The following is a 25,395-nucleotide window of genomic DNA, read 5'->3' as shown; positions in this document are numbered from 1 at the left end:
TAATGGTGTCTAGTTTTATAATTTAAGTTTCTTAACTTCTCAGTGAAATACGTTTTCAGATCAGTGTTAACGTTTTGTTCAGAACCACTGTCTTAGTCTGGCAATTGGGGGTGTAAGGAAGAAAACTATACAATTCCATTAGGATGGATTGTGGGGCAGAGTCCACATTATTTTGAGAGGTTAGATAGTTTTATCTCTTCTTCCTTTGCCTTTTCTGTCTGACTTGCAGTCCTGGGGACTGTGCCACTGTCTCCTCTGGGGACCAACCCCTCTGGGGCATCACGTGTTATAGCTGAGTGCAAGAAAACCGTGCACAGGGTCAGAGGGCTCACAGGTCACCTGGACCTCATTCCCTGAAGGGCAACTTTGTGAGATGATGGTTTTGCTTGCTTCAATGAGGAATTAAAATGTGCATTCTGTGAAAGTACAGTATTTCCTTGCTCTCCCTTTGTGTCATACAAGTATATGATTTATTTTAAAGATGTGTTTACTTTGAAAGAGCTATAAAGGGGCTGGAGTGAAGAAGAAAGGGAAAGAAACAGAAAAAAAGAGGGAAAGAACAGAGAGAGAAAGAGAGATGAATCTTCCATCTGCCGGTTTACTCCCTGGATGGCCACAGTGGCCAGCCCTGGGCCAGGTGGAAGGCAGAAGCCAGCAGCTTCATGTGAGTCTTCCAAGTAAATGGCAAGGGCGCAAAACGTTTGTGCCATATTCTGCTTTTCTCAGGCCATTAGCAGGGAGTTGTATCAGAAGTAGAGCAGCCAGGGCCTGGCGTGATGGCCTAGCGGTTAAAACCCTCACCTTGAACGTGCTGGGATCCCATATAAGCACCGAGTCTAATCCTGGTGACCCTGCTTCCCATCCAGCTCCCTGTTTGTGGCCTGGGAAAGCAGCCAAGGACAGCCCAAAGCCTTGGGACCCTGCACCTGCATGAGAGACCCAGAAGAAGCTCCTGGCTCCTGGCTGCTGGCTTTGGATGGGCTCAGCTCCAACCGTTGCAGACACTTGGGGAGTGAACCAATGGACGGAAGATCTTCCTCTCTGTCTCTCCTCCTCTCTATATATCTACCTTTCCAATAAAAAATAAATAAATCTTTAAAAAAAAAAAAGGTGGAGCAGCTAGGACACAAACCATTGCCCATATGAGACGCTGGCATCACATACGGTTGTTTTAACCACTATGCCACAGCATTGGTCCCATGTGTTTGATTCTTAAAGCCTAGGTTTGCCCTCTCTCTCCCATTTAGCTGGCACTGGAGCTTTAATTCTCTAGGCTTTTGTTCTAGTGATGGAACATTGTGATGTGCAGATGAGTCCTCACTTTGTTGAATTTTTAATAGCGCAGCTGCCACGCCAGGATTGCCATCTTTTCTATCGTAAGGGTTAGCTGCACTAGAAATAGCTCTCCCCTCCACAGCTCCCTCGGCGCTCAGAGCGCTGGCTTCAGCAGCGCCGCTTGCGTAATTGCACATCGGCTCTCACCCATGCAGCCTTTCTTCCTCCTGTGATGGTGAAGTTCAGGTTGGCAGCGATGATTAGGTCCCAGGCAGACTGTCCCAAAGCAACGCCGTGTAGAGCTGTGTGCAGCCTCTTCGCACGATTGGCTGAAGTTTCAATGAACCAGCAGCTTGCATCTTTATACTAACCTAGACAGGTAGTGCTTTTCTTTCTGTGCATGCATTTGAATTACGTGATGACACTTGCTTTCTGTCTGCGCTGAAGTCTACACGGAGCTCAGCTGATGGTCTGAGCGCTCTCACGGCCTTGTGCATCGGCCACACTTGCACTACACGGCAAAGAGCCACCGCAGCACTTCTGAATTCTGTGCAACAGGCAGGGTTAGAGCACTTACAGTGGTGACGTTGCAGAGCACGACAAGGACTGAACACTCACGTCCCACACTTAGGACACAGCGTGTGTGTTGCACTTGGCAGGCACAAGGAATGTGCCTTCTGACAGCAGTCTGGCAGAGATAACTAGTGAGAGAGCTGATGTTTTCCTCAGCATTATCACCTCTGGCAGAAAGGCACTCCGGGTGCTGCTTCCTGTATCCCTAGTGGTTCCTTCTGGAAGAGGAACCCATTCCCCTAAGGCTCACACTGTGCCCCTTTCTGGCACTCCACTTACTGTGAGAGTCTCAAATTAGGGTCTCCTCCCTCTTCAGCATATTCCGTAAATATCACTTTTAGAAGGAAAGAATTTAGTGAAAAAAAGACGTAAGAATGGAAGAGCCATACCAGTGCTAAAAATAAATATATCAAGGTATGCAGTGGTAGATAACTGTGCACTTATGTATACAGCACACAAGTTCACATATACAAAGTAATCCTTTTTAGAAGGAAGTGAAATTGTAGAAAAGGCAATAAGGACTTTAAAGCATGGCATTACTAGTAAGAAGAATAATTGTGGTAAAACTGGAAGAAAAATAAGACTAGGAATGAAATAGAATATAACCAGCTATTGTCTACCTTGTCTAAAAGATTCATTTATTTGAAAAGCAAAGTTCCATAGAGCCAGCGAGAGGCAGAGAGAGGCAGAGAGAGGCAGAGAGAGGCAGAGAGAGGCAGAGAGAGGCAGGGAGAGGCAGGGAGAGGCAGAGAGAGGCAGGGAGAGGCAGGGAGAGGCAGGGAGAGGCAGGGAGAGGCAGGGAGAGGCAGGGAGAGGCAGGGAGAGGCAGAGAGAGGCAGAGAGAGATGACTTCCATCCTTTGGTTCACTCCCCAAATGGCCAAGGGTCAGGAACCACATCCAAGTCCTCCACACGGGTGTCGGGGCCCAAATACTTGCCCCATCTGCTGCTGTCTTCCTGGGAGCGTTAGCAGGAGGCTGAATCGGAAGTGGGACAGCCAGGATTAGAACTGGCACTCTGAGACAGAATCTGGCTTTGCAGATGGTGACTTTGAGCACTGCTTACATTTTCTAAAGTTCTGTTCATTTTAGGTTTCTGGTCAGAAATTGTGTATTTCTTGAAAGTTCTTCAAAGACTAATTCTTTTTCTTTTTTTAAAAAAAAAAGATTTATTTTTATTACAAAGTCAGATATACAGAGAGGAGGAGAGACAGAGAGGAAGATCTTCCATCCGATGATTCACTCCCCAAGTGAGCTGCAACGGGCTGGTGCGCGCCGATCCGATGCCAGGAGCCAGGAACCTCTTCCAGGTCTCCCACGTGGGTGCAGGGTCCCAAAGCTTTGGGCCGTCCTTGGCTGCTTTCCCAGGCCACAAGCAGGGAGCTGGATGGGAAGTGGAGCTGCCGGGATTAGAACCGGCGCCCATATGGGATCCCGGTGTAGCCACTAGGCCACACCGCCGGGCCCAAAGACTAATTCTTAAAACAGTGGAGGATCGCCCAAAGCCTTGGGACCCAGTACCCACATGAGAGACCAGGAAAAGACTCCTGGCTTCTGGCTCCAGACTGACTTAGCTCTGGCTGTTACAGCCATTTGCGGAATGAGCCAGCAGACCAAAGATTATTTTTTCTCTGGCCTTCTCTTTGTAAATCTGCCTTTCCAATAATAATAATAAGAGGAAGACTAATTCTCCTACCTGCATTTCACAGTGAAACTTTGAGGTCCACCATGCTTCTGTTTGGTATTTATTTGCTGAGAATTTCCAAACTTGCAAGTCTCTTGGAATTGCTAAATAAGTGTTTCTTCCTTAGGTGGCAAGGAGCATGTGTTAGACGATGCAGGACACGAGTCTTTCCGTGACACTGCTGACTTGGCCCTGCCTCCTGAAATGCCCATTTTGATTGATTTCAATGCTCTGAAGGACATCCTTGGACCCCCGATGTACGAAATGGAGGTAAGCGCACTTGCTCCTTGTGGGTGCTCATCCGTGCCTCGCTGGCTGCTCACTGCAGTGGCGGAAGAAGTGTTTCCAGGGCTGGAGCGTGACATTGGTATTCCATTTGATGCCTTCATGTGACAGTGTCACTCTTGCAGGGAGCCAGAGACTCTAGCCATGCCCTCTGTCTTAGAAACCATATCATTTCTTAAAGAAATGTCTGCCACTTTCTTAGCAAAATTCTGTCTTCTCTCGCATGTGTCATCAAGGAGGTGGGGGGATCAACCAGATGTGAATGTCTGAAAACACCAAGCTTTAGCCTCACACTGCTGCCAGCACAGACCCGGATGGCGCCCTTCTGCAGTCTTGTCCCCTTGCTGACAGCTCCTTCAGGGGGAAACACGCAGCACACACAGGTCTAACCCTGAAGCGGTCAGAAAATGACCGCTGTAGCAAGCAGGTGAGCAGCAGCCGCTAGCACACCAGGTCTGCCCTCCGTGTACCTGGGCCATTCACATCCCGCTTCTCCCAGGGCAGACTCTGGAAGGCAGCACCAATGCCTCAGGTCACGGATTCTCTTTTTTAAAAGGATTGATTGATTGATTTTTGTTGGAAAGGTAGATATACAGAGAGAAGGAGAGACAGAGAGGAAGAACTTCTATCTGATGGTTCACTTCCCCAGCAGCCGCAACAGCTGGAGCTGTGCCAATCTGAAATCAGGAGCCAGGAGCTTCTTCCAGATCTCCCACGCGGGTGCAGGTCCCAATGCATTGGGCTGTCCTCCTCTGCTTTCCCAGGCCACAAGCAGGGAGCTGGATGGGAAGTGGAGCCGCTAGGATTAGAACTGGCTTCCGTATGGGATCCTGGTACATTTACAACGAGGACTTTAACCACTGTGCTATCACGCCGGGCTCAGGTCATTAATTCTTGATACCCCTGAGGGAGCACTGGGTCGCATTCCTGGTTCCTGGCTGCGATCCTGGCCTGGCCCTGGCCCCAGCCATTGTGCTCACTAAAGCAGTGGACCTATGAATGGGGTATCTTGTCTCTTCCTTTACCCCCTTACCCTGCTTCCTCTCTTTCGGTCTCTCAAATACATACACAAAACATTTCTTCAAAATTACTTTTAAAAAGACAGCTAAGAATTATGAAATATTTACAGTGTATAGGTGAGCTTTTACAGTTCAATTACTGGAAAATGTTTATACTATACTCCTGAATTTATCTATATCAGTAACTCCTTGTTAAGGAAGAAAAATAGAAAAATTCTCATAAGTAACTAATACATTATGCAGAAATCAATCTCTCTAACATTTGAAATTATTACTAACAAAGTTTTTTCCTCAAGTCTGTAGAACCGAGGAGAGGAAAAATAGTTCCCAAACCCACCTTAGTCACATGGTTAAACTCTGAGTTGGCCATTAAAGCTAATGAGCGTCTCTACAGAGTTCTGTTGGAGAAATAGAACTTGCTCACTCTCAGAAGTAATTCTGAACTGGAACAATACAATCAGAGGCATGGTTCGGGTCATTTGAATTCTTAAAATAACATGGATCTGAATTCTGAGATGCTGGAAGAACTGAGCCAAACTTTTTGGTTGGGGATGTAATCCAAACCTTGCTCTCTCGTTCCGAAATAATCCAGTGGATTTAATGAGTGATGACGGAAGCAGGTCCCTATGCCTGCACATCTCATGGCCTTTATCTGGGCATTCCAGAAAAAAAAATTCTAGTAGTTTTTTGAGAATTTAAAGATTAGCACAAATAAAAACAATACTGGACGCCAGTTTCTGCTGCATGAACTCTCCCCGGCAGCCGTTTCCGCTGATGTTGGGTTTGGGAGCATTGCTGACATTCCTGGAACTGTTGACAAAGCAAAAGCCGGAAGAACAGAAATGAGCAATTTCATAAACGCTGCTTCACAGCTCCCTTTGATCATCGAAAAACATACTTTCCTTGTGGCATCTGAACTTCCGATGAATGTTTTAGAGAATACTTTTACCGACACAAATCTGACAAAGGAGATCCAGTGACTGTTTGGCATCTTAGAATAAAAGATCTCAGGCCCAGCACAGCAACCTAGTGGCTAAAGTCGTCTCCTTGCATGTGCTGGGATCCCATGTGGTTACCAGTTCATATCCCAGCTGCTCCACTTCCCTTCCAGCTCCCTGCTTGTGGCCTGGGAAAGCAGCCGAGGACAGCCCAAAGCCTTGGGACCCTGCACCTGCATGAGAGATCCTGAAATAGCTCCTGGCTCCTGGCTTTGGATCAGCTCAGCTCCGGCCATTGTGGCCACTTGGGGAGTGAACCAGTGGATGGAAGATCTTTTTCTGTCTCTCCTTCTCTGTGTAAATCTGACTTTCCATAAAAATAAATAAATCTTTTCAAAAAAAATAAAAGATCTCATATCTAGGAGTTTACCTATTTCACCCTTAATTTTTTATTTATTTTCATTTTATTTGAAAGTCAGAGGGAGAGAGATCATGCCTCCACTGGTTCAGTCCCCAGGTACTCACGGCAGCCAGCACTGGCCAGGCTGAAGGCAGGAGCCTGGAACTCAGTCTGGGTGTCCCACGTCAGTGGCAGCAGCCCAGGGACTTGAGTCACTGTCCTCAGCTGTCCCCCAGGATGTGCGTTAGCAAGAAGGTTAGGAGGGACTGGAACCAGACCCTCTGCCACGGGATGCAGATATCCCCACTGGTGACGTAAGCTGCCGCAGCCACTCCCTGCTGACCTGGATTTCTGCCTGCACATACGGTGGTCTGATGACCACCAACAGCAGGTGACTGAAGCACATCGTTCCTCAGCTCCTGCGTGCAGTGTGCGGCAGCTTTACCAGTGAATCTGCTCCGTGGCCCAGGTTCCCTTACATCGTTACCGGCACCCTTTCTCGGCAGCACGTGAGTGTGGGGCTGGCCCGGGCTCTTCAGTACCACTGGAGGAGATGGTAGTGGTGGACCCCACGCCTCTCCAAGGGAGCCACAATCTGCCCTTTCCTTTTCTGCATGCTACTGAAACAAATCTCTGACTCAAAAATATCAAATATTTATGAATCGAAGACTTAGGATCTCAGTGCAAAGACTTTAAGGGCATTGCCAGATGGATAGCTCCTGTGGTGACAGCCCTGGCAGGAGCCTAAGTAGAGCTATGTGGGCCATGAAAGAAACCAGCTGACGCTATAAACGTCACCACAGAACAAACCTGCACACACCACACAGCCATTTGACAGCTCATGTCTCCATTGTGTGGCACCAAGCTTAGCCCTAGAAAGAAGGCAAAGGCCCATCAAATCATTTGGGCTTCTTTGCTCCTCGGTGCCTGCAGCCCTTCTAGTGTGATGCTCTCTGGCCTGCAAACTCCTGGGACTCAACCCCACCCCAGTGACACCCGCCTTGGTTCATCTGCACTCCATGTTGCTAAATCACCCTGTGGACACATTGTGATTGGAGCTCACATGCTGCTCTCCTCACACAGTCCATCAGCTCTAGGAGGCCCATGTTTATGTGTCCCAGTCAGCAGCAGGGCCTGGCTCAGGGCCTGCTGGATGGATGGGAAGTCCCATCCTCTCTCATGGGTCTTCAGGTCTAAGCTTAAAAGAGCTACAAAGAGTTGTGCATATTTACTGTTTCAGTTCAGTACTTCCAAGACCACTATTTCTAGTTAATCACCAGGGAAGAGGCAGTATGAACTTGGCAGTAAGTTGGATATCCAAGTGCTCCCTAAACCCTGTCATTGAAATATCGTTGCAGTTGAATGCTGTGGGATACATTCCTTATTAATAAGGCTTCTCTTAAGATAATTTATGTACTTCCCCACTCTGCCCATTGACAAGTGTGCTGCACATCATACCTGGGCCTGGCTTGGCCAGCGTAGCTGATGATTCCATAAAGCAGGCTGATAGCAAGGTCCTGGTGGGTTACCATTTTGAAATTATGTTGTCACTTATTAAAGGAACCGATTGTTCAATTCAAAAGAGTTAGGATGTGGGGAAACCATTACATTCAAGAGAAGGAAAGGAGCATATATCTTATCCTTCAAGTTCACATTGACTTGAACTACATCATTTTTGAAGGAGAAATACATGGAAATACCACCGGTGTGTTTGTCTCAGACCATGTGCCCTCAAAGCTGAAGGTTCTGGGATGGGCGTGTGGCATACGGTGGCACACCTGCATCCCATGCCACCTGGGTTCAAGTCCAGGCTCTGCGTTTGATTCCAGCTGCTGCCACTGCAGACTGGAAAGAGGCAGAGGGTGTTGCCTCAAGTTGTCGGGTCCTTGCTACTCACATGAAAGACCTGGATGAAGTGGAGATCGAGGCTCCTGCTCTGACCTGCCCAATCCCAGCTATTGTGGGTATTTGCAGAGTGAACTAGCAGGTCAGAGATTTCTTTCTGCCTCCTTTCTCTTCTTGCTCTTTGAGTAAGTTTTTAATTTTTTTTTTTTAAGAAATAAGAGTTTCTGAGCCAAGCTCAATTGGCTAATACCTCTCTTTTGAGCACTGGGATCCCATATGGGTGCTGGTTCATGTCCCAGCTGCTCCACTTTCCATCCAGCTACCTGTTTGCGGCTTGGAAGACCAGTAGATGGACCAAGACCTTGGGACCCTACATCCTCATGGGAGACCTGGAGGAAAATCCTGGCTCCTGGCTTTAGGCCAGCTCAGCTCTGGCCACTGCAGCCTCTTGGAGAGTGAGCCAGCAGATGGAAGATCTTTCTCTCTGTCCCTCTTTCTCTCTGTAATTCTACCTCTCTAATAAAAACAAATAAATCTGGCTCAGGTTCATGAGCCCACCTAGGAGAATGGTCCTTGCTGCTGTAGAAGATGGAGTGCTGGATGGCAGACCATAGTGTACAAGGAGGACATGGTAGTTCTTTGGGGCCTGCAGAAGACATCTATTAACATACCAGAGAATGGAGAACAGAACATATGGACAACTACCCCAGGCAAATGATAACAGCAAAATATCTGAGCGATTGGAGACTATAAGGTCGATGGTGTCAGCCAATGGACATAGATTGGCGAGATTGACAACATTTTGAGACTGTCACATCCAGCTGGGCAGAACCTTTAGAACATGTGCCATTGTGACCCTGGGTTGATATTGGGTGGCCTTTCCCCATCCTCAGGTACTGGGATGGACGGGAGGCTGGGTATGGCCTATCCCCTTATCTCCCTTCCCCCTAGAAATGGGAAGAAGAAATAGAAAGCTTGGAAACAATGATCACACTCACTTCTCCCTAACTCTGGATCCTTCCCTGATCGACTAAGTAAATATCATCTAAAATTCAAAAAAAAAAAAATTAAGAAATGAGACTTTCTGTACTTTTGTAAGTACTGCTCACCTTGAGCACAGATTCTGGGTCTAATCATGATTGCAATTCTCCCTCCTGTGTGTGCTGATGTTGAGTTACACATTGGACAGGAAACCCATTTGTAGATGACTATTAGAACACTTCTGTCAAGTCAGAGGATTGCAAGCCTAGACCCTGTGCGTTGGCCCTACGTCCAGCATTGAAGATGCTGCTTGAGACACGCACCTCTCATCAGAGTGACAGGCTGCAGACCTGACTCCGCTTTGCAGTCCAGCTTCCAGCCTCCTGCTACATGTGCTGAGAGGCAGCTCGTGATAACAGCTCATGGTGGAGGACCTGCCACCAACATCAGAGGCCTAAGTTGAGGTTTAGCATCCTGGCTGCAGCTAGGTCCAGCCGCGCTGTTAGAGGCACTGGGGAAGTGAAGCAGTGAAACACTCTCTCTCTCTCTCTCTCTCTCTCTCTCTCTCTCTCTCTCTGTGTCTCTGTGTGTGTGTGTGTGTGTGTGTGTGCCTGTCTTGTCTTCCTCTTCCGCTTTTCCCATTGAAATAAATAACTTAAAAACTCACCTTTTGAGCTTTCCATAACTTTTTGGACTACCTTTATATACTTTGACCAGTGCCCTCTGAAATGGGCACTTTTTAAATATGTATTATTAAAGTGTTTCCACTTCCTGAAATGGATTCAGGATCACCTGAATGGGAGCTGATAAAGGACCTTAAGCAGATAACAATATCAGGCTCCTTGAAAATTAGGGCATGTGTAGCTAGTTCTGGCTGGTACGAGGCAGCCATTCACCTGTACTTTAAGGTAAAATTGCTTTTGTCTCACATAAATGCCAGGTGTTTTCCTCCTGGTCCAGGGAGGAGCCAGCTGTAAGTGGTAAGTGTGGCTCAGAACCATGTTAGCATTGAAGTCCTCCGTGGAATATCAGACATTCACAGGATAGCGTGATTAGATGAGCCAGCACGGAACAGAAGCAGGCATAACTTGCTGACAAAACTGATATTTTTTTCCTTCTTCTTTCAAGGTGTCTGAACGCTTGAGTCAACCAGGAGTAGCAATAGGCTTGGCTTGGACCCCCTTAGGTGGAGAAATCATGTTTGTGGAGGCTAGTCGAATGGAGGGCGAGGGTCAGTTGACCCTAACCGGCCAGCTGGGGGCTGTCATGAAGGAGTCTGCCCATCTTGCCATCAGCTGGCTGCGCAGCAACGCAAAGAAATACCACCTGACCAACGGTAGGTGAGCCGGGCCCGCCTAGGGGCAGCCGGGAGCCAGAGCAGCTCATTGGCTGTGGGAGATACCCTGTGGTTCTAATCTGGCCCTCAGAACTCAAGCTAATTCAAGAGATTTGTTTTGTTTTTAATCCTACTTAGAATATATGCAGTTGTCTCCTAGACCCCTCACTCTGGTTATACTGTCCATTAATATTTAGAAGGAGCCATTTACCCAAAACATTCATTTTTGTCTCTGATTTTCACAAAAAAAAAAAAAAAAAAACCAGATTTAATATTTTTATATCAAAATTCTTTCTCCCTTTTTAAAGCTTCTGGAAGTTTTGATCTTTTTGACAACACAGACATCCATCTGCACTTCCCAGCTGGAGCTGTCACCAAGGACGGACCATCTGCTGGAGTTACCATAGTAACCTGCCTTGCCTCACTTTTTAGTGGGCGACTGGTACGTTCAGATGTCGCCATGACTGGAGAAATTACCCTGAGAGGCCTTGTCCTTCCGGTAAGTGTGAGAAAACCTAGTTAGATGTCCTTATATTGTTGTTTAAATTTTAGTAGCATTTTTAAATTTAAATAATTGTTTACCTTCTTTCTATGAAAACCTTCGTTTTGAACCTATATTAAAATTTTATACCTGGGTGCAGCACGGTAGCCTAGCAGCTAAAGTCCTCGCCTTGCATGCACTGCTGGGATCATACATGGGCGCCAGTTCTAATCCCAGTAGCCCTGCTTCCCATCCAGCTCCCTGCTTGTGCCCTGGGAATGCAGTCGAGGATGGCCCAAAGCTTTGGGAACTTGCACCCACGTGGGAGACCCAGAAGAGGCTCTGGGCTCCTAGCTTTGGATGGGCACAGCTCTGGCCATTGTAGCCACTTGGGAAGTGAATCAATGGACAGAAAATCTTCCTCTCTGTCTCTCCTCAGTGTAGTTCATATTTTAAAATCTTGGTCAAATAAAAGAAAAACTGGTCATTTCCCCCTTTTTAGCCCCATTTTGGCCCCATTTCAGTATGTCATGAGAAACGCCAGCTCACGTGCATATCAAGGAGGCTTTGTTCTGGGTGTTAAGCACTCGCAGGTAACGTGTGTAAGGCAGTAGAAGTTATTATTAAGTTATTATTTAAGGCCGGTTCTCCCCTTCAGGATTCTTTTGAGAACTCTTTAAAGAGTCTTCTTGATTATTTGAAAGGCAGAGAGACAGAGACTTTTTCCATTCCCCAATGGCCACAATGGCTGGGGCTGAGCCAGGATGGAGCCAGAAGCCTCCTCCAGGGAGCAGGAGCCCAAGCATTTGAGCCATCCTACACTGCATTCTCCCAGTAGGTTGTTGGATCAAAAATAAAAACAGCTAGGATTTGAACCTGTATGGGATGCTGGTGCTGCAGGTGGAGACTTGATATGTTCTGCCACAGGGCTGGCCCCTCCTTGGAGGCCTCTTACAGAAAGTTTATTACCATAATTACTATAGTTTATACCATAGTTCATATACTTGCAGAAAAACTAGTATAGCGAAAAGCTAGATCTTTGTTAAGATGTTTGTACCTGATTGATAAGTTTTGGAAAAGTACTCTATCTGCAAGGTCTTGTAGCTCTGTTCCATATCCTAAACTATCTGGAACTGTAAAATACATGGAATGTGTGATGGTAATGAGGCTGTTAAGTGTCAGTGTCAGTCTGCTGTCAAGTTTTGATGGGTTAGACAACAGAATGAGGTGATGGTAAAAGTAGATCATAGTCACCAAGATACAAATGCTATCAGTTCCTCAGTTTTTAAAAGTTTGGGAGGAAGCAAGATGGTGGAATAGGATAAGGACATGTATAAACGGATGGAGAAACATTAACCAGGGTAAAGAAGAGAGGGCACATTCCAGGAAATAGGAGAGGACAGACCGACGGCAGAGGGGCACCTGGAGACTGATGGACACAGGAAAGCAGCGGAGACAATGGACTGGTGTTGCAGTGACTTGATATGCCAGCGGCATTCAGCGAGCAGCGATCTGAACTCTACCAGAGACCAGAACTACACCAGCAAGCAGATGTGAAGAGGACATCACTGGGAACTAAGGAGGTGAACCCAAACAAAGAACTGCCTGTCCTGCTAGTTTGTTTGATTTGACCAGGAGTAGAGACAGAGCAGCAGATCCCAAGAAGGTGATGTGGGAGCAGGGTGGATTTCACAGCCCAAACGCCTAGTAGAGCCGAATCAGGCGCCATCTTGTGCAAGGAGGCATGGCTATGGGGCAGGACTGCACATGCACTAAGCTAGAATTGAACTCATTTCAGGCACAGTGAATTGCAATGATGTGGCATCCTTCCGATTCCACCCAAAATAGGTCCGAGTAGCCTTCAGACCTGACAACCCACAGATCAAGAACTCTAGTAGTGGCACATCAGGTGCTATTTTGTACAGTGTGGCAAAGGCTTTACAACTGCAGGGACAACAGTGAACTGTGCATGTGCTGAGCTGCAAGCAAACTTACGGAACTCAGTATGTTGTACTGGTCCCACATCAAAAATAATACCAACTTTGGCATCTTACAATCAAAACAGTTCCAGGGTGGCTCTGAGACCTAAAAGCCAGCAAGTTCTGCCAACATCAGCACTGCCAGCCAGCCTAGCTATTCAGAACACCTGGTGTCTCCCTAATCCTGGAAACTGCCTGAACTGGAAGCGGGAGAAATGTTGCACAGACAGTGGTGCAGCAGCAGCACACTGTCACAGGAGGTAGAGTGGTGAGCGAGGAGTTGGGGCTGTAGAGACCTTGGTGGCAGTCTAACTAAGAGCCCAGATCTGAAGCTCGCTGGAGGGGATGGTGTAAGTGACTACAAATAAAGAACCATGTACCAACCACTATTAGTAAAATCAAATTGCACACCTGTGGGTGACACAGCTTGGAGACCTTCCCTAAAGAGAAGAATCTGCTAACCAGAAGCACAATGACCAAGAACAAAAGGAGACAAAGGCACAATAAATATTGCTGAAGATCCCCTTGCAAAGGAGCAAAAGCCTTTGCCAGCCTCTGAGTTGACTGAGAAATACATCAAGAAAATGTGGGATACGGAATTCAAAACAGTTTGTTATAAAACTTCTTACCAACAGCGAGAAGCACATGCAGGAATATAAGCAATATGCTACACAGCAAGTAGCAGCACTGAGACAAAATCAAGCACAATAATTGGGAATGAAGGATGCAACAGAGCAAATTAGGGCCCGGTGGCGTGGCCTAGCGGCTAAAGTCCTTGCCTTGAACGCCCTGCGATCCCATATGGGCACCAGTTCTAATCCCGGCAGCTCCACTTCCCATCCAGCTCCCTGTTTGTGGCCTGGGAAAGCAGTCAAGAACAGCCCAATGCTTTGGGACCCTGCACCTGCATGGGAGACCTGGAAGAAGTTCCTGGATCCTGGCTTCAGATTGGCATAGCACCGGCCGTTGCAGCTCACTTGGGGAGTGAATCATCGGACGGAAGACCTTTCTGTCTCTCCTGCTCTCTGTATATTTGACTTTCCAATAAAATAAATAAAATCTTAAAAAAAAAAAACCAGAGCAAATTAAAAGTTGCATGGAAAGTCTCAATAATAGAATGAAGGAAGCAGAATAAAGAATCTCAGAATTGGAAGAGATTTCTTGTCACAGTGGAAAAACAGTCAAAAAGCTAGAAGCAGAACTGGGTCAAGCTAAAGAAAAAAAAGTACTGTAGAATTAAGAGACATTACCAGAAGGCCAAATATAACAGTCATGGGAGTTCCCGAAGGTACAGAAAGAGAAGCTGAGTTTACAAATGTATTTAATGAAATAATGAAAGAAAATTTCTTTAATCTAGAGAAAGAATTGGGAAACAACATCCAGGAGGGACACAGAACTCCCAAAAGCAATCTTCACCATAACACATGATAATCAAGCTCTCATCAATCAAACATAAGGAAAAGATCCTTAAATATGAAAAAATCAGTTGACATATAGAGGAATGGCAATTAAATTCACAGCTGATCTCTCACAGGAAACTCTACAGGCCAAAAGAGAATGGAGTGACATATTCCAGATTCTAAAACCACAAAGTTGTGGCCCAGAATAACTTACCCAGCAAAGCTTTCCTTTGTTTTTGAAAATGAAATAAAGTTCTTCCACAATAAAGAAAAGTTAAAAGAATATGCCCTACAAATGACAAAGATGTTCTCTTGACAGAAAAAAGGAGTAACACCCATCAAAACTAAAGGTAAATGTGAAGAACATCCCAGTGAAATAACAGAAGACTAAATCAATGAACAACCTAAATGACAGGACCAAATTCCCACATATTTATATTAACCCTGAATGTAAATGGCTTAAACTCACCAATCAAATGTCAGATTAGTAGACTGGATTAAAAACAAAAAACCCATCTATTTGTTGCCTACAGGAGACACATCTCACTAACAAAGATCAGCAGAAACTGTATCTCATGGATTTTGATGTTTTTGTTTTTGGTTTCATTTCTTCAAAACCTGTTTTTTTCTTATTAAATTCTTTAGTGACTTACATATCATAGAGTAGCATCATTTTCTTCAAAAAGTTTCTTGATTTCCTTTTTCATTTCCTTAGCGACTCATTATTCCTTCAGTAGCATGTTAATTAAATTCATGACATTGTAAGTTTCTGTTTTTCCTCCTGTTGTTGATTTTGTTTTGTGGCTTTTCACTTGGGGGGATTTACAGTGACTGTAGTGAAGACTGACATATCCAGATGTGAGGATACAGTGCAGTGTGTATCTCTACTTCCAGATCAAAGATGGACTCCCAGTGAAACTGCTGGATATGTCTTAATAATGGCATGCTGGACTCTGCCATTGTCCATGCCCGCAATGATGGACTTAGGACTGTTCATGAGAAACTGTGCTGTTGTAATGATATGGGAGAACTCAGTGGGGGGCAGGGGGATTAGGGGATTGGTAGGGGAAATCCTAGGGCCTATGGAACTGTATCATAAAATGATAATAAAAATAAACCACTTAAAAAATGAAAAAAAAATACCAGCAGGTCTTTCCTTTATAGTTTTCCCATCCCATTGCAGTGTCTCCACTAGTATCATGTGTCCTGGGTCACACTTCATGTGGTAAAACCACACAATCTGTTTTCAAAATCTGATTCAGTCTTCACTGTTAACATAAGTTCATTGGCTTTTCATCGCTTTAGTTTTCTTATCTTCAAAACAATAATTTTAACATCACCCAAATGGATAACTGTGATAATTAAATGAGTTAAGATATCTGGAAAAAACTTCAATCATGACGTCAGTTGTCACGTTCTTAACTGTCATGTGTGTGGGCTGGGCTCTTGTCCTCCACTTCCCCAGGAACTGCTGCAGTCCAGGTTCCTCCCCTGGTCACACTCGCAGCTCTAGGGGGTCACAGCCTTACCCACGTTCTTCTCTCCTTCCAGGTGGGTGGAATCAAAGACAAGGTGCTGGCAGCACACAGAGCAGGACTAAAGCTAATCATCCTTCCTCAGAGGAACGAGAAAGACCTAGAAGAAATCCCAAGCAATGTACGGCAGGACTTGAGGTTCGTCACAGCAAGCTGCCTAGATGATGTCCTCAACGCGGCTTTTGATGGTGGCTTTTCTGTCAAGACCAGACCCGGTCTCATCAATAGCAAACTGTAGGCTCAGTCTCAGCATTCTAGAATTTTAAGATATGAAGTAACAAAAGGTACTGGCAAGGCTGATTCTGTTCACATCACCAGGGGTAAGCATCCTGTCCCTGTTCTATGACCATAATCACAGCAGCAATGAGCCTTAAGTAGTAGCTATTGTTTACTAGAGAAATACAAGGTGTTAATTTAATAAAAGTTGATTATAAATAGAATTCTTGTCTTGAGTGGGCTCTATGCTGGCTCTGGAAAGATACAAAGCAGTGGTTTTCAGTGTGGTCACCCAAAAGAGGCATATACATTCATTCTCTAAGAACTTTTTAGAACATCAATCTTTGGCTGGCACAGTGGCGTGGTACATGCCCCAGTTACTGCAGTTCTGATCCAGTTACTACACCAGGCTCCAGCACCTGGGATCCTGGCACCCACCCGGACAGAGTTCTGGCTCCTGGAGCAGCCACTTGGGGAACAAACCAGCCAACAGAAGCTCTGTCACTCTACATTTCAAATAAAGAGTCTTAACCTGAATCAGACTGTGGGTCAAGTGCATGGATGGGGGTGGGGCAGGAGTGTGTGTTTTGAGAAACCCCGCAGGTAATCCTGGTACACAGTCAAGTTCAGAACCATTGGTTGGTACAGATCATCAGCATGGCATTTTCTCCCATACACTCCAGTGGATTCTGGAACAGTCACTGGAAAGGGAAGTTGGCAGAGATAAAAAATATAACTAACTTTTTTTTCGAGAATTTATCCTTATAAAGGCAGATTTACAGAGAGGAGAAACAGAGATGTTCATTTCACATAGGCCTGAGTTGGACTGATCCGAAGCCAGAAACCCGGAGCTTCTTCCAGGTCTCCCAAATGTGCAGGGATCCAAGGACTTGAGCCATCCTCCTCTGCCTTCCCCAGCCATAAGCAGGGAGCTGAATGGGAAGTAGAGCTGCCAGAACACAAACTGGCACCCATGTGGGATGCTGGCACTGTAAGCAGAGGCTTAGCTTGCTGTGCTAGGGTGCTGAGCCCTGAGGGCCAACTCTTTCTCCTTGTGAAAATGAACACTGTGATGATGTCTACACACCCCAGTATGGGAGCCTCTTGCTGAGGGAAATGTGTCAGGCTGAGAACTTGTCTTGAGACTCGTAGCATCAACGAGCTCACGTGCTGCCCCTGAATGCCTGTCACCTCAGCAGAGTCCCGATCCCCGCTACTTCCCCTTCTGTGTCTTGTCTGCCTGTGGCAGTTGCCAAGCCTGGTTGGCTCCTTACCCACCTTTTCTATGATTTAGTTCAAGATACAGATAACTACGGAGTCAGCTTCCTAACTGTGCTCTTGTATGCTTTCCTCGCAAATTAGAGGTGGGTTAGGCTGCCTCCTGGAAGGCTCGAATCCCGTATTAGAATGCCAGTTTCAGTCCCAGCTATTCGGCCTCCATTACAGCTCCCTGCTAATGTGCCTAGGAAGGCAGCAGATAGCTCAAGTCCTTGGAGCCCTGACACCCACTTGGGTGGCTCTTGGCAGAATCCTTCCCTCTGTCATTCTGCCTAATAACATGCACATAAAATCTTAAAAAAAAAATGTGTGGCCTTATGAGCAGATTAAGCAGATGCTTACAGTGCCCGCATCCTGTATTGAAATACCAGTTCAGGTTCTGGCTCCTGGCAGTCCAGCTCCGTGCTAATGCACCTGGGCAGGCGAGGGCCCAAGTAGCTGGGCCTCTGCCATCCATGTGGGAGGCCCGGATGACACGCGTGGCTCTTGGCCTGGGTCTGACCTAGCCAGGCTGTTGTCAAGGGCACTAGGGGACTCTCTTTGTCTCTGCCCTTGTCTCTCACTCTGCCTTTCTCAAATATATAAATCTTCCAAAGCATTGCAACTAATACTAAGCAGTTTCTGATGACTATTCCAATAGCGATAGACCTCAGAATCTCATATTACAAAATAAGAACAGGTTTGCAAAAACATTGTAGAACTTCCTCATGAGACTGACAGCTACAAGTTACCCCAAAATATTATGCTAATATCTGCTGGAAAAATCTTGGCTGGGCGTGTGTTCTGGGAAGGAACGCCCAGACCCAGGGCTACTGTGGCACAGTGGGAGAGCAGAACATCAGGGGATTTGAAAATATTTACTTGACTATCTTACCATCCATGTTGTGCCATTGCTACTCTTGCCACCTTCCAGGGGAGTGAAACTGGCACTGTTAGCTCCTAGGCAACCCGCAGGAGCCAACCCACTCAGTTGGGCTTGCTTTGCCGCACCCAGCTGACCGGCAACACAGAGAACCTCTCTGACCCTTTGGGGTTATCTAGGGCGCTGAGGCAGCAGCTCTGCACCCCCTCCGTGAGCAGAGGGTCAGCCTTTGTGCCCTCTGGCCTCATGCCAGCCTGTTCTTCCTGAGGGAGCCTCCTGCAGGCAGCCTTCCAGCTCTGCTACGGCTGCCTTGCCGGTGGTGGTTCAGGGATTGCTTTGGGAGGGGTCCTAGTGGCCTGGAATCTGAGCTGCCTAGATTTCCATTGTTTTTCTTTTTAATTGGAAAAAGCAGATTCCCATTTTCAACTCACTACTGTTAAGTGTACTGTGCAGGGGTGTGAGTTCTCACTTGCACAGGACTCCCTCTGCAACCTCCCCGGCACCCCAGCACAGCCCTCCCATCTCTGTGCTCCGCCTAAGTCCTGTGGCGGCCGTCCTCGGTGTCTGCAGGATCTCAGGCTAATCCTAATAGCACATTAGGGTTTCTTTATGTGCTTGAACACACTGTGTGCACATGTCACATTTTGCTCATCTATTATCTATCTGTTGTCTGAATAATGCCCAACAGTCGTGTACAGAAATCTCAAGTGTGGAGCCAGCACTGTGGCATAGTGTGTAAAGCTGCAGCCCAGGGCACCAGCATCCCTTTTGGACGCTGGTTCTAGACCCAACTGCTGCACTTCTGATCCGGCTGCTTGCAAATGTACCTGGGAAAGCAGCAACAGATGGCTCAAGTGCTTGGGACCCTGCAGTCATGTGGGAGACCCAGGATCTCTTGGCTCCTGGCTTCAGGCTGGCTCAGCACCAACTGTTGCAGCCATTTGGAAGTGAACCAGCAGATGAAAAATCTAACTGCCTTTCAAAATAAGTGAACCTTTGTTTTTTCAATGAAAAGTGAATATTATGTCTTTTTTTTTTTACCTTTTTAAATTTTAGATGTTTCCAATAGTTGATCAAGGATTAGGGAAAAGTGGGTGTGATCATTGTTTCCAAGTTTTCCATTTCTTTTTCCTGTATTGGGGTGGCAGGGGTGGGAGGAGAGGAGTCAAGGGGAGAAGCCACACCCAGTCTCCCAATTGCCTCAGTACCCGGGGAACAGGCAGCCAGTATCGACCCAGGGCCCTGATGTGGCATACGCTCCAAGGGTTCTGCCTAAATGGTTTTGATAGTTTTGAAATGTCTATCTCTCCAATCCAAGGATGAGGAAACCCTTCCAAGGTTCATTGGCTGACGTAGTCCACCTTAGAGTCTCTATTCAACCAGATTTTTGTCAATGTTTGGCTGGGGTAGCTGTCCATTTTATTCTGATCTCCTTCCTCTGCCATGGTTCCAGTGGTCTTCTGCAGGTCCCAGTGGGCTGCCATATCCTCCATATGATTCAGGACCTGCCGTCCGCTGCTCTATCTTTTCCTCTGAGGAGGACCAGTTCTCACAGGCGGGCCCAAGGACCCTGTCAGACCCCTCCCCACACCCCCAAGGCTCATGGACCCATCACCCACCGTGCATGCAGATCCAAGGACCCAAGCCAGGCGACCTGGCCTGGACCCCACCAGACACCCCACCCCTAGGGGCTCACGGACCCAGCACCCACAGCATAAGTGGGCCCAAAGATCTGGGCCAGGTGATGTGGACCCCGCTGGACCCCCCCATCCCCAGGGCTCACAGACCCTGCACCCACCAAGTCAAATCTTTAAAAAAAAAAAAAATCATTCCCTACTTTTCAAAAACCTGATTTGAAAGAGATCTCCCATCTGCAGTTCACTCCCCAAATGCAGCAGCCGGAGTTGGGCTAGTTCAGAGTCAAGATCCTAAAACTCAATCCAGGTCTCTTGCATGGTGGCAGGAACCCAAGTACTTGCACCTCCCAGGAAGTGCATTAGCAGGAAGCTGGGACTGGAAGCAGAACCAGAACTCAAAATTCACACACTCTGACTTTGGACACTGGAGTCCCAAGCAGCGTCTCAGCTACTGCCCTACCTGCCAGACCCAAGTCCCTGCTTTTGATCCTTGGAAGTCCGTGCAACTTTGTCATACCAAGACATTTCCAGTAACTTTGAAGACCTCTGTACACATGGAGTTTTCATTTCTTCGGCACATTGTCCACAAGCTTTTTAAGTATCCTCATACACCTAAAATTGGGGCTGTGTGCTGTCCCTCAAAACCCACATGTTGAGGCCTAGTCACCAAGGTCATGGGGCTGTGGTGACGCAGTTCTGAGGGCCCCAGGCTCAGAGGGCCCAAGGGAGCAACCTACCTCTTCACTGCCCTCCCACCAAGGGTGCCATCTTGGCAGCAGCACTTGGGCCCTCACCAATGAACCTGTCACCTTGACCTTGGACTAGTCAGCCTCTAGAACTGTGAGAAGTGTCTGTTCTTCATAAACTGCCTGGTGACAGTGCAGGAGGCATGGAATAATGCTGTGGTGGAACTCGGTGAGTTAGTGCCGGAGTCAGCAGGTCACCATGCAAGCGCCCCCTTGTCTGTGTCCCTGCCAACGCTGTCTCTTGAGAGCAGGCTTCCTAATGGGTATGACACAGCATTTTCACATTTCCCTAATGACTAGTGATGAGGAGCACTTTTTTCTCATATATATTTATGTGTATATATATGTGTGTGTTTTTATAATGTTAATCAGATCCCTTGGATTACCATCAGCTACATTTTCTGTTGAAAATGCTGTTCATTCAACAGGCAAGGGCTTGATTAGGTCTTGGGATGTATGTGCTTAACCAATATCATACATGCTTTTAAAACTCAAAAGCATTGAGTGGCATACAAATGCTGCTGAGGCATGGCCAGTTAAGCTGCTGCCTGAGATACTGGCATTCTATATGGGCACCACTTTATGTCCAGGCTGCTCCATTTCCATCTTCTTGCTAATGCACCCAAGGAAAGGAACAGAAGATGGCCCTTGCACTCACATAAGGAGGCCCAGATAGAGATTCTGGCTTTCACTTGGCCTCGCTCCAGCCATCCTGGCCATTTGGAGAGTGAACCAGCAGACCAAATATCTGTCTCTCCCTCCCTGTCACACTTTCAAATATTTAAAAGCAAGTACCGAACTCAGAGCCCACGTCGTTACCAGGCAGAGCTCCTCTCTGCCAGCTCCCTCCCTAAATGCTCAAAGGCCCAGGCTGGGAACTGTGGCATTGGAGCCATGCTTCACTGCCTCTCCAAGCCTATCAGCGCAAAGCAGTCAGGAGTCAGATCCAGGAATCACCCGGGCCTTCGAGTCTGGAGGTCTCCCCACTGGCCTGAGACCTGCCCTGAACTGCAGCCGTTTTTAACTACTGAACCTCATACCTCACGGATCTTCAGTTGCTTGAAGTCCCTGTGCCGATGGCAACACATTAAGAATTCCTTCCTCTTTGCTCCTGACGTCAGTGAAGACTGGCCACATCACAGGATCGTCCCCACACGGCACTTGAGAGGCCTGGGCTTAAGGATCAGCAATGCCCAGTGCCACAAGCAGCTGGGAGCGCCTGCCCTTACCCAAGTCACCCGTGCTGCCAGATGAAGCTGTGGACTGAAAGCGCCTGCTGCATAGCAGCAACTGCAATGAGGCAAACCTTACTGGCGAGGGCCTTGACACTCAGCCACAAAGAATGTTAATTAGTGTTGGCAATCCCCTGTGCAAACCCAACGTTTATTTTAACCGAGTTTATTAGAAGCAAACAAGTTTTACTATTTTTTTCAAATGAAGGATCATGCTATTTTGGCAAGAATGAAACGCTGTACCTGAACCCCTAGCCCACAACTACAGTCCCATGTAATGACTTCTGCTCCAATACTAACGCTCTTTTGTGTAGCTTTGTTTTGCTTAGTGGACTCTACACAAAGCACCAAACCCAGGAAGGAAACACTGAAAGGATCTGGACAGGACAAGAGCCAGCAATGAATGGCCACTATCATAAAAGGATTGTTTTTTAATTCTAGAAAAAGCTTTAGTTCCAATAAAAATTCACTTACTTGGAACATAGTTTGCACCTCAAGTTATTCAATGTGTTTAATAATCTTAGACCTAATGGAAAAATCCTTCATATGAAAAAACCTTGAAAGCCCAATTTTAACATATTGCCACAGAACAGAAAGTAAAACATTTTAAGCCAAATCCTCCTTTTAACATTTTTATATTATCATCTGCAAACCCGTTTTCAGTATTTACAAGAGCCTTTGAAGGGACATGCACGATGGCCCAATTGGCTAATCCTTCACGTGTAAGCACCAGCACCCCAGATCCTCACTGGTTCATGTCCCAACTGCTGCACTTCGCATCTAGCCCCCTGCTTATGGCCCGGGAAAGCAGTCAAGGATGGCCCAAAGCCTTGGGACCCTGCACCCACGTGGGAGACCCAGAACAGGCTGCTGACTTCAGATCAGCTCAGCTCCAGCTGCTGCAGCTATCTGGGGAAACCAGTAGATCTTTCTCTCCTTTCTGTAAATCTGCCTTTCCAATAAAAAATAAGTAAATCTTTAAAGAAAAGCTTTTGAAAAGTCACAATGTATTTCTTTATCAAAAGCTGGGGCAGCTGTCCAACGAGGATTGGAAGGCCAGGGACAGTGACACAAGCAGGTAGCAGTTAGCTAGAGCTGCTTCCCTTGAGCAGTCGAGCATGCCGCCATTTTAACGAGGTGACATCAAAGCCAAGGGCCAAGGGCATCAGGGTTCATTCAACGCCTACAAGCACACTGCTCAGCACCAGATAGTCTTAGATTTGGATACACTTAAATGTACCTTCTGAAAAATGACCTGGTTTAAAATAATAAATCCCCAAATAATGCTTGTATTTAGAACATCTGCACTGGATGTTCAAAAAGCAACAGTGCATTTGCAAGGAGCTGAACTAGAACTGAACTGAGCTGAGCTATTCCACACCATGTCCTTAAAGACAGGGAAAGGGACAGAGACATGAGCAGGACAAAGTACTCATTCTGACAGAAGCAATTTAAACAGCGAACCTCATGGGTCTCCAAAAGGCCAAGAAACATGGCTACGAATCTCGTCTCCCCATAGACCAAGACTATGAAGATTTAATCAACAAAGTTAACAAGGTTTACAATGTCAATCTTACCAGCTGTCCGATGTAGCAATCTTCATTTGCTTTACGTTAGCAACACAGGTTAAAACGTTACCTTGGGAGTCCACTGGAACCCCTGCCAACTATGCCCAAAATACGCAGCTCTTGGGAGTCCAAGCTGTGGTGCAGCAAGTGAAGCCGTTGCCTGCAACACCGCGTTGCATGTGAGCACATTTGAGACCGGCTGCTCCTCTTCTAGTTCAGCTCCTTGCAAATGCACTTGTGAAAGCAGTGGAAGGAGGGGGCTTTGAACCCCCATGGGAGACCTCAAAGGACTTCCGGACTCCTGGCGCAGCCCCAGGGGCATGACCCAGCAATTAAAGAGGATGGCGCTTTCTGTGCCTCTCCTTCCAAATTTGGCTTCAAATCTTTAATATATCTTTTAATAGCATAAAGTCCTTTACAAAGAGAATCCCAATACAAACACTTCAAAGCAGTTTTGGAAAAACAGAACTAAAAGTAGTTTATTTGAGTGCAAAAAATTTTGAAAATCATGCAGCTTTTCATGTCATGCATTTTCCACAACTTTTGACAAACCCTCATATTTTCAGTAAGTATCATAGAAATATCGACAGATTTTTATAAACAGCCAATTTTACCCAGCTCAAGAAAATACTCGAAGTATTTAAAATAGCGAATCCTCATGTTACTGCAACAGTCCAAGAGTATTAATAAAGTGCTGGAAAATGCTCAGATGATCATGATATGTAGGTTAACAAAATCCAAAATCCAGTGATACTAATTTTTTTTTTAAGTATGTATGTGAGGCCCAGTGCGGAGGTCTAGCGGTTAAAGTCCTCACCTTGAATGCACCAGGATCCCATATGGGCGCCGGTTCTAATCCCAGCAGCCCAGCTTCCCATCCAGCTCCCTGCTTGTGGCCTGGGAAAGCAGTTGAGGACGGCCCAAAGCCTTGGGACCCTGCATCCGTGTGGGAGACTTGGAAGAAGTTCTTGGCTCCTGGCTTTGGATTGGTGCAGCACCAGCCATTGCGGTCACTTGGGGAGTGAATCACCGGACAGATCTTCCTCTCTGTCTCTTCTCTCTGTATATCTGACTTGGCAACAAAAATAAAAATCTTAAAGTATGTGCACATAAAGGACATGAAAAATGCCAGTCATCCAGGGGTTGGCTCTGGGCCCAGGGAGGAACACAGTGTTGGAGTCTTGGGCTGTTTCCATCCCAGCTTCCTAGTAAATGCACAACTCCAAGGCAGCAGATGGCTCTACTGGCTGGGTCCCATCATCCATGCGGGAGACCAGGCTGAACTCTGGCTTCCCGACCTGACCCAGCCCCAGCTGCTGGGAGCATCTGGAGAGCGAGCAGAGGACGGGAGACCTGTCTGCCTGCCTACTTTTCAAATAAACCAGCAAAACCATTTCTTAAAAATGTTACTCATCTCTGAATGGATGGTAAAAACAAAGGTCTCCACAGCGTGTGGCATTTTGTAATTGCCCAAGTCAACATGAGGGGCACATTCCACCGTATTTTAAAAATGTTAAGCCTTGGAAAAAAAATGTTAAGCCTTGGGCCTGGCGCAATAGCATAGCAGTTAAAATCCTCACCTTGAACGCACGGGGATCCCAAAGGGTCACTGGTTCTAATCCTGGCGACCCCGCTTCCCATCCATCTCCCTGCTTGTGGCCTGGGAATGCAGTCGACGAAAGCCTAAAGACTTGGGACCCTGCACCTGCGTGGGAGACCCAGAAGAAGTTCCTGGCTCCTGGCTTCAGATTGGCTCAGCTCTAGCCACTGCGGCTGCTTGGGGAATGAACCAACGGATGGAAGATCTTCCTCTCTGTATATCCACATTGCCAATAAAAATAAATAAATCTTAAAAAAAAAGTCTCAAAATTACTGATTTCCATGAATAAACTTAACACATCAAATGAAGAATAAAAGTAGCTGCTTCTAAACATGTTCTTTAAAAAAAAAGGCCTACATTATTAATCAACATTTTCAAGTAATGTTTTTGCAGGGAAGAACCTTAAGAGTGTGGTTACTTGGTTATCCAGAATTGGTGACAGAATAAGCAAGAAAATCTAAAGTGATTTCAACAACTTTCTAGCTTTGCATATCTATTAAAATCAAGATAAAATTATCTTTGGCCA

At 46.5% G+C, this 25,395-nt stretch overlaps 1 protein-coding gene across 3 annotated transcripts in view; it reads left to right on the top strand.

Moving 5' to 3' along the window:
- The window catches only part of LONP2 (lon peptidase 2, peroxisomal), a 113,743-nt gene extending 97,573 nt beyond the window's left edge, over positions 1-16,170 (top strand). For all 3 annotated transcript variants that reach the window (XM_058673994.1, XM_058673995.1, XM_058673996.1), the window contains 4 exons: positions 3,659-3,801; positions 10,128-10,335; positions 10,644-10,834; positions 15,747-16,170. In XM_058673994.1, the coding sequence (XP_058529977.1) occupies positions 3,659-3,801; positions 10,128-10,335; positions 10,644-10,834; positions 15,747-15,968 (764 nt within the window). In that variant the 3' untranslated portion in view covers positions 15,969-16,170. The remainder of the gene's footprint in view (positions 1-3,658; positions 3,802-10,127; positions 10,336-10,643; positions 10,835-15,746) is intronic.
- The last annotated feature ends 9,225 nt before the right edge of the window (positions 16,171-25,395 follow it).

The sequence above is a fragment of the Ochotona princeps genome, chromosome 16, assembly GCF_030435755.1.
Source record: "Ochotona princeps isolate mOchPri1 chromosome 16, mOchPri1.hap1, whole genome shotgun sequence".
Taxonomy (NCBI): domain Eukaryota; kingdom Metazoa; phylum Chordata; class Mammalia; order Lagomorpha; family Ochotonidae; genus Ochotona; species Ochotona princeps.
Note: the sequence above shows the minus strand (reverse complement) of the source record. Positions and strands in the feature narration are given on the sequence as shown.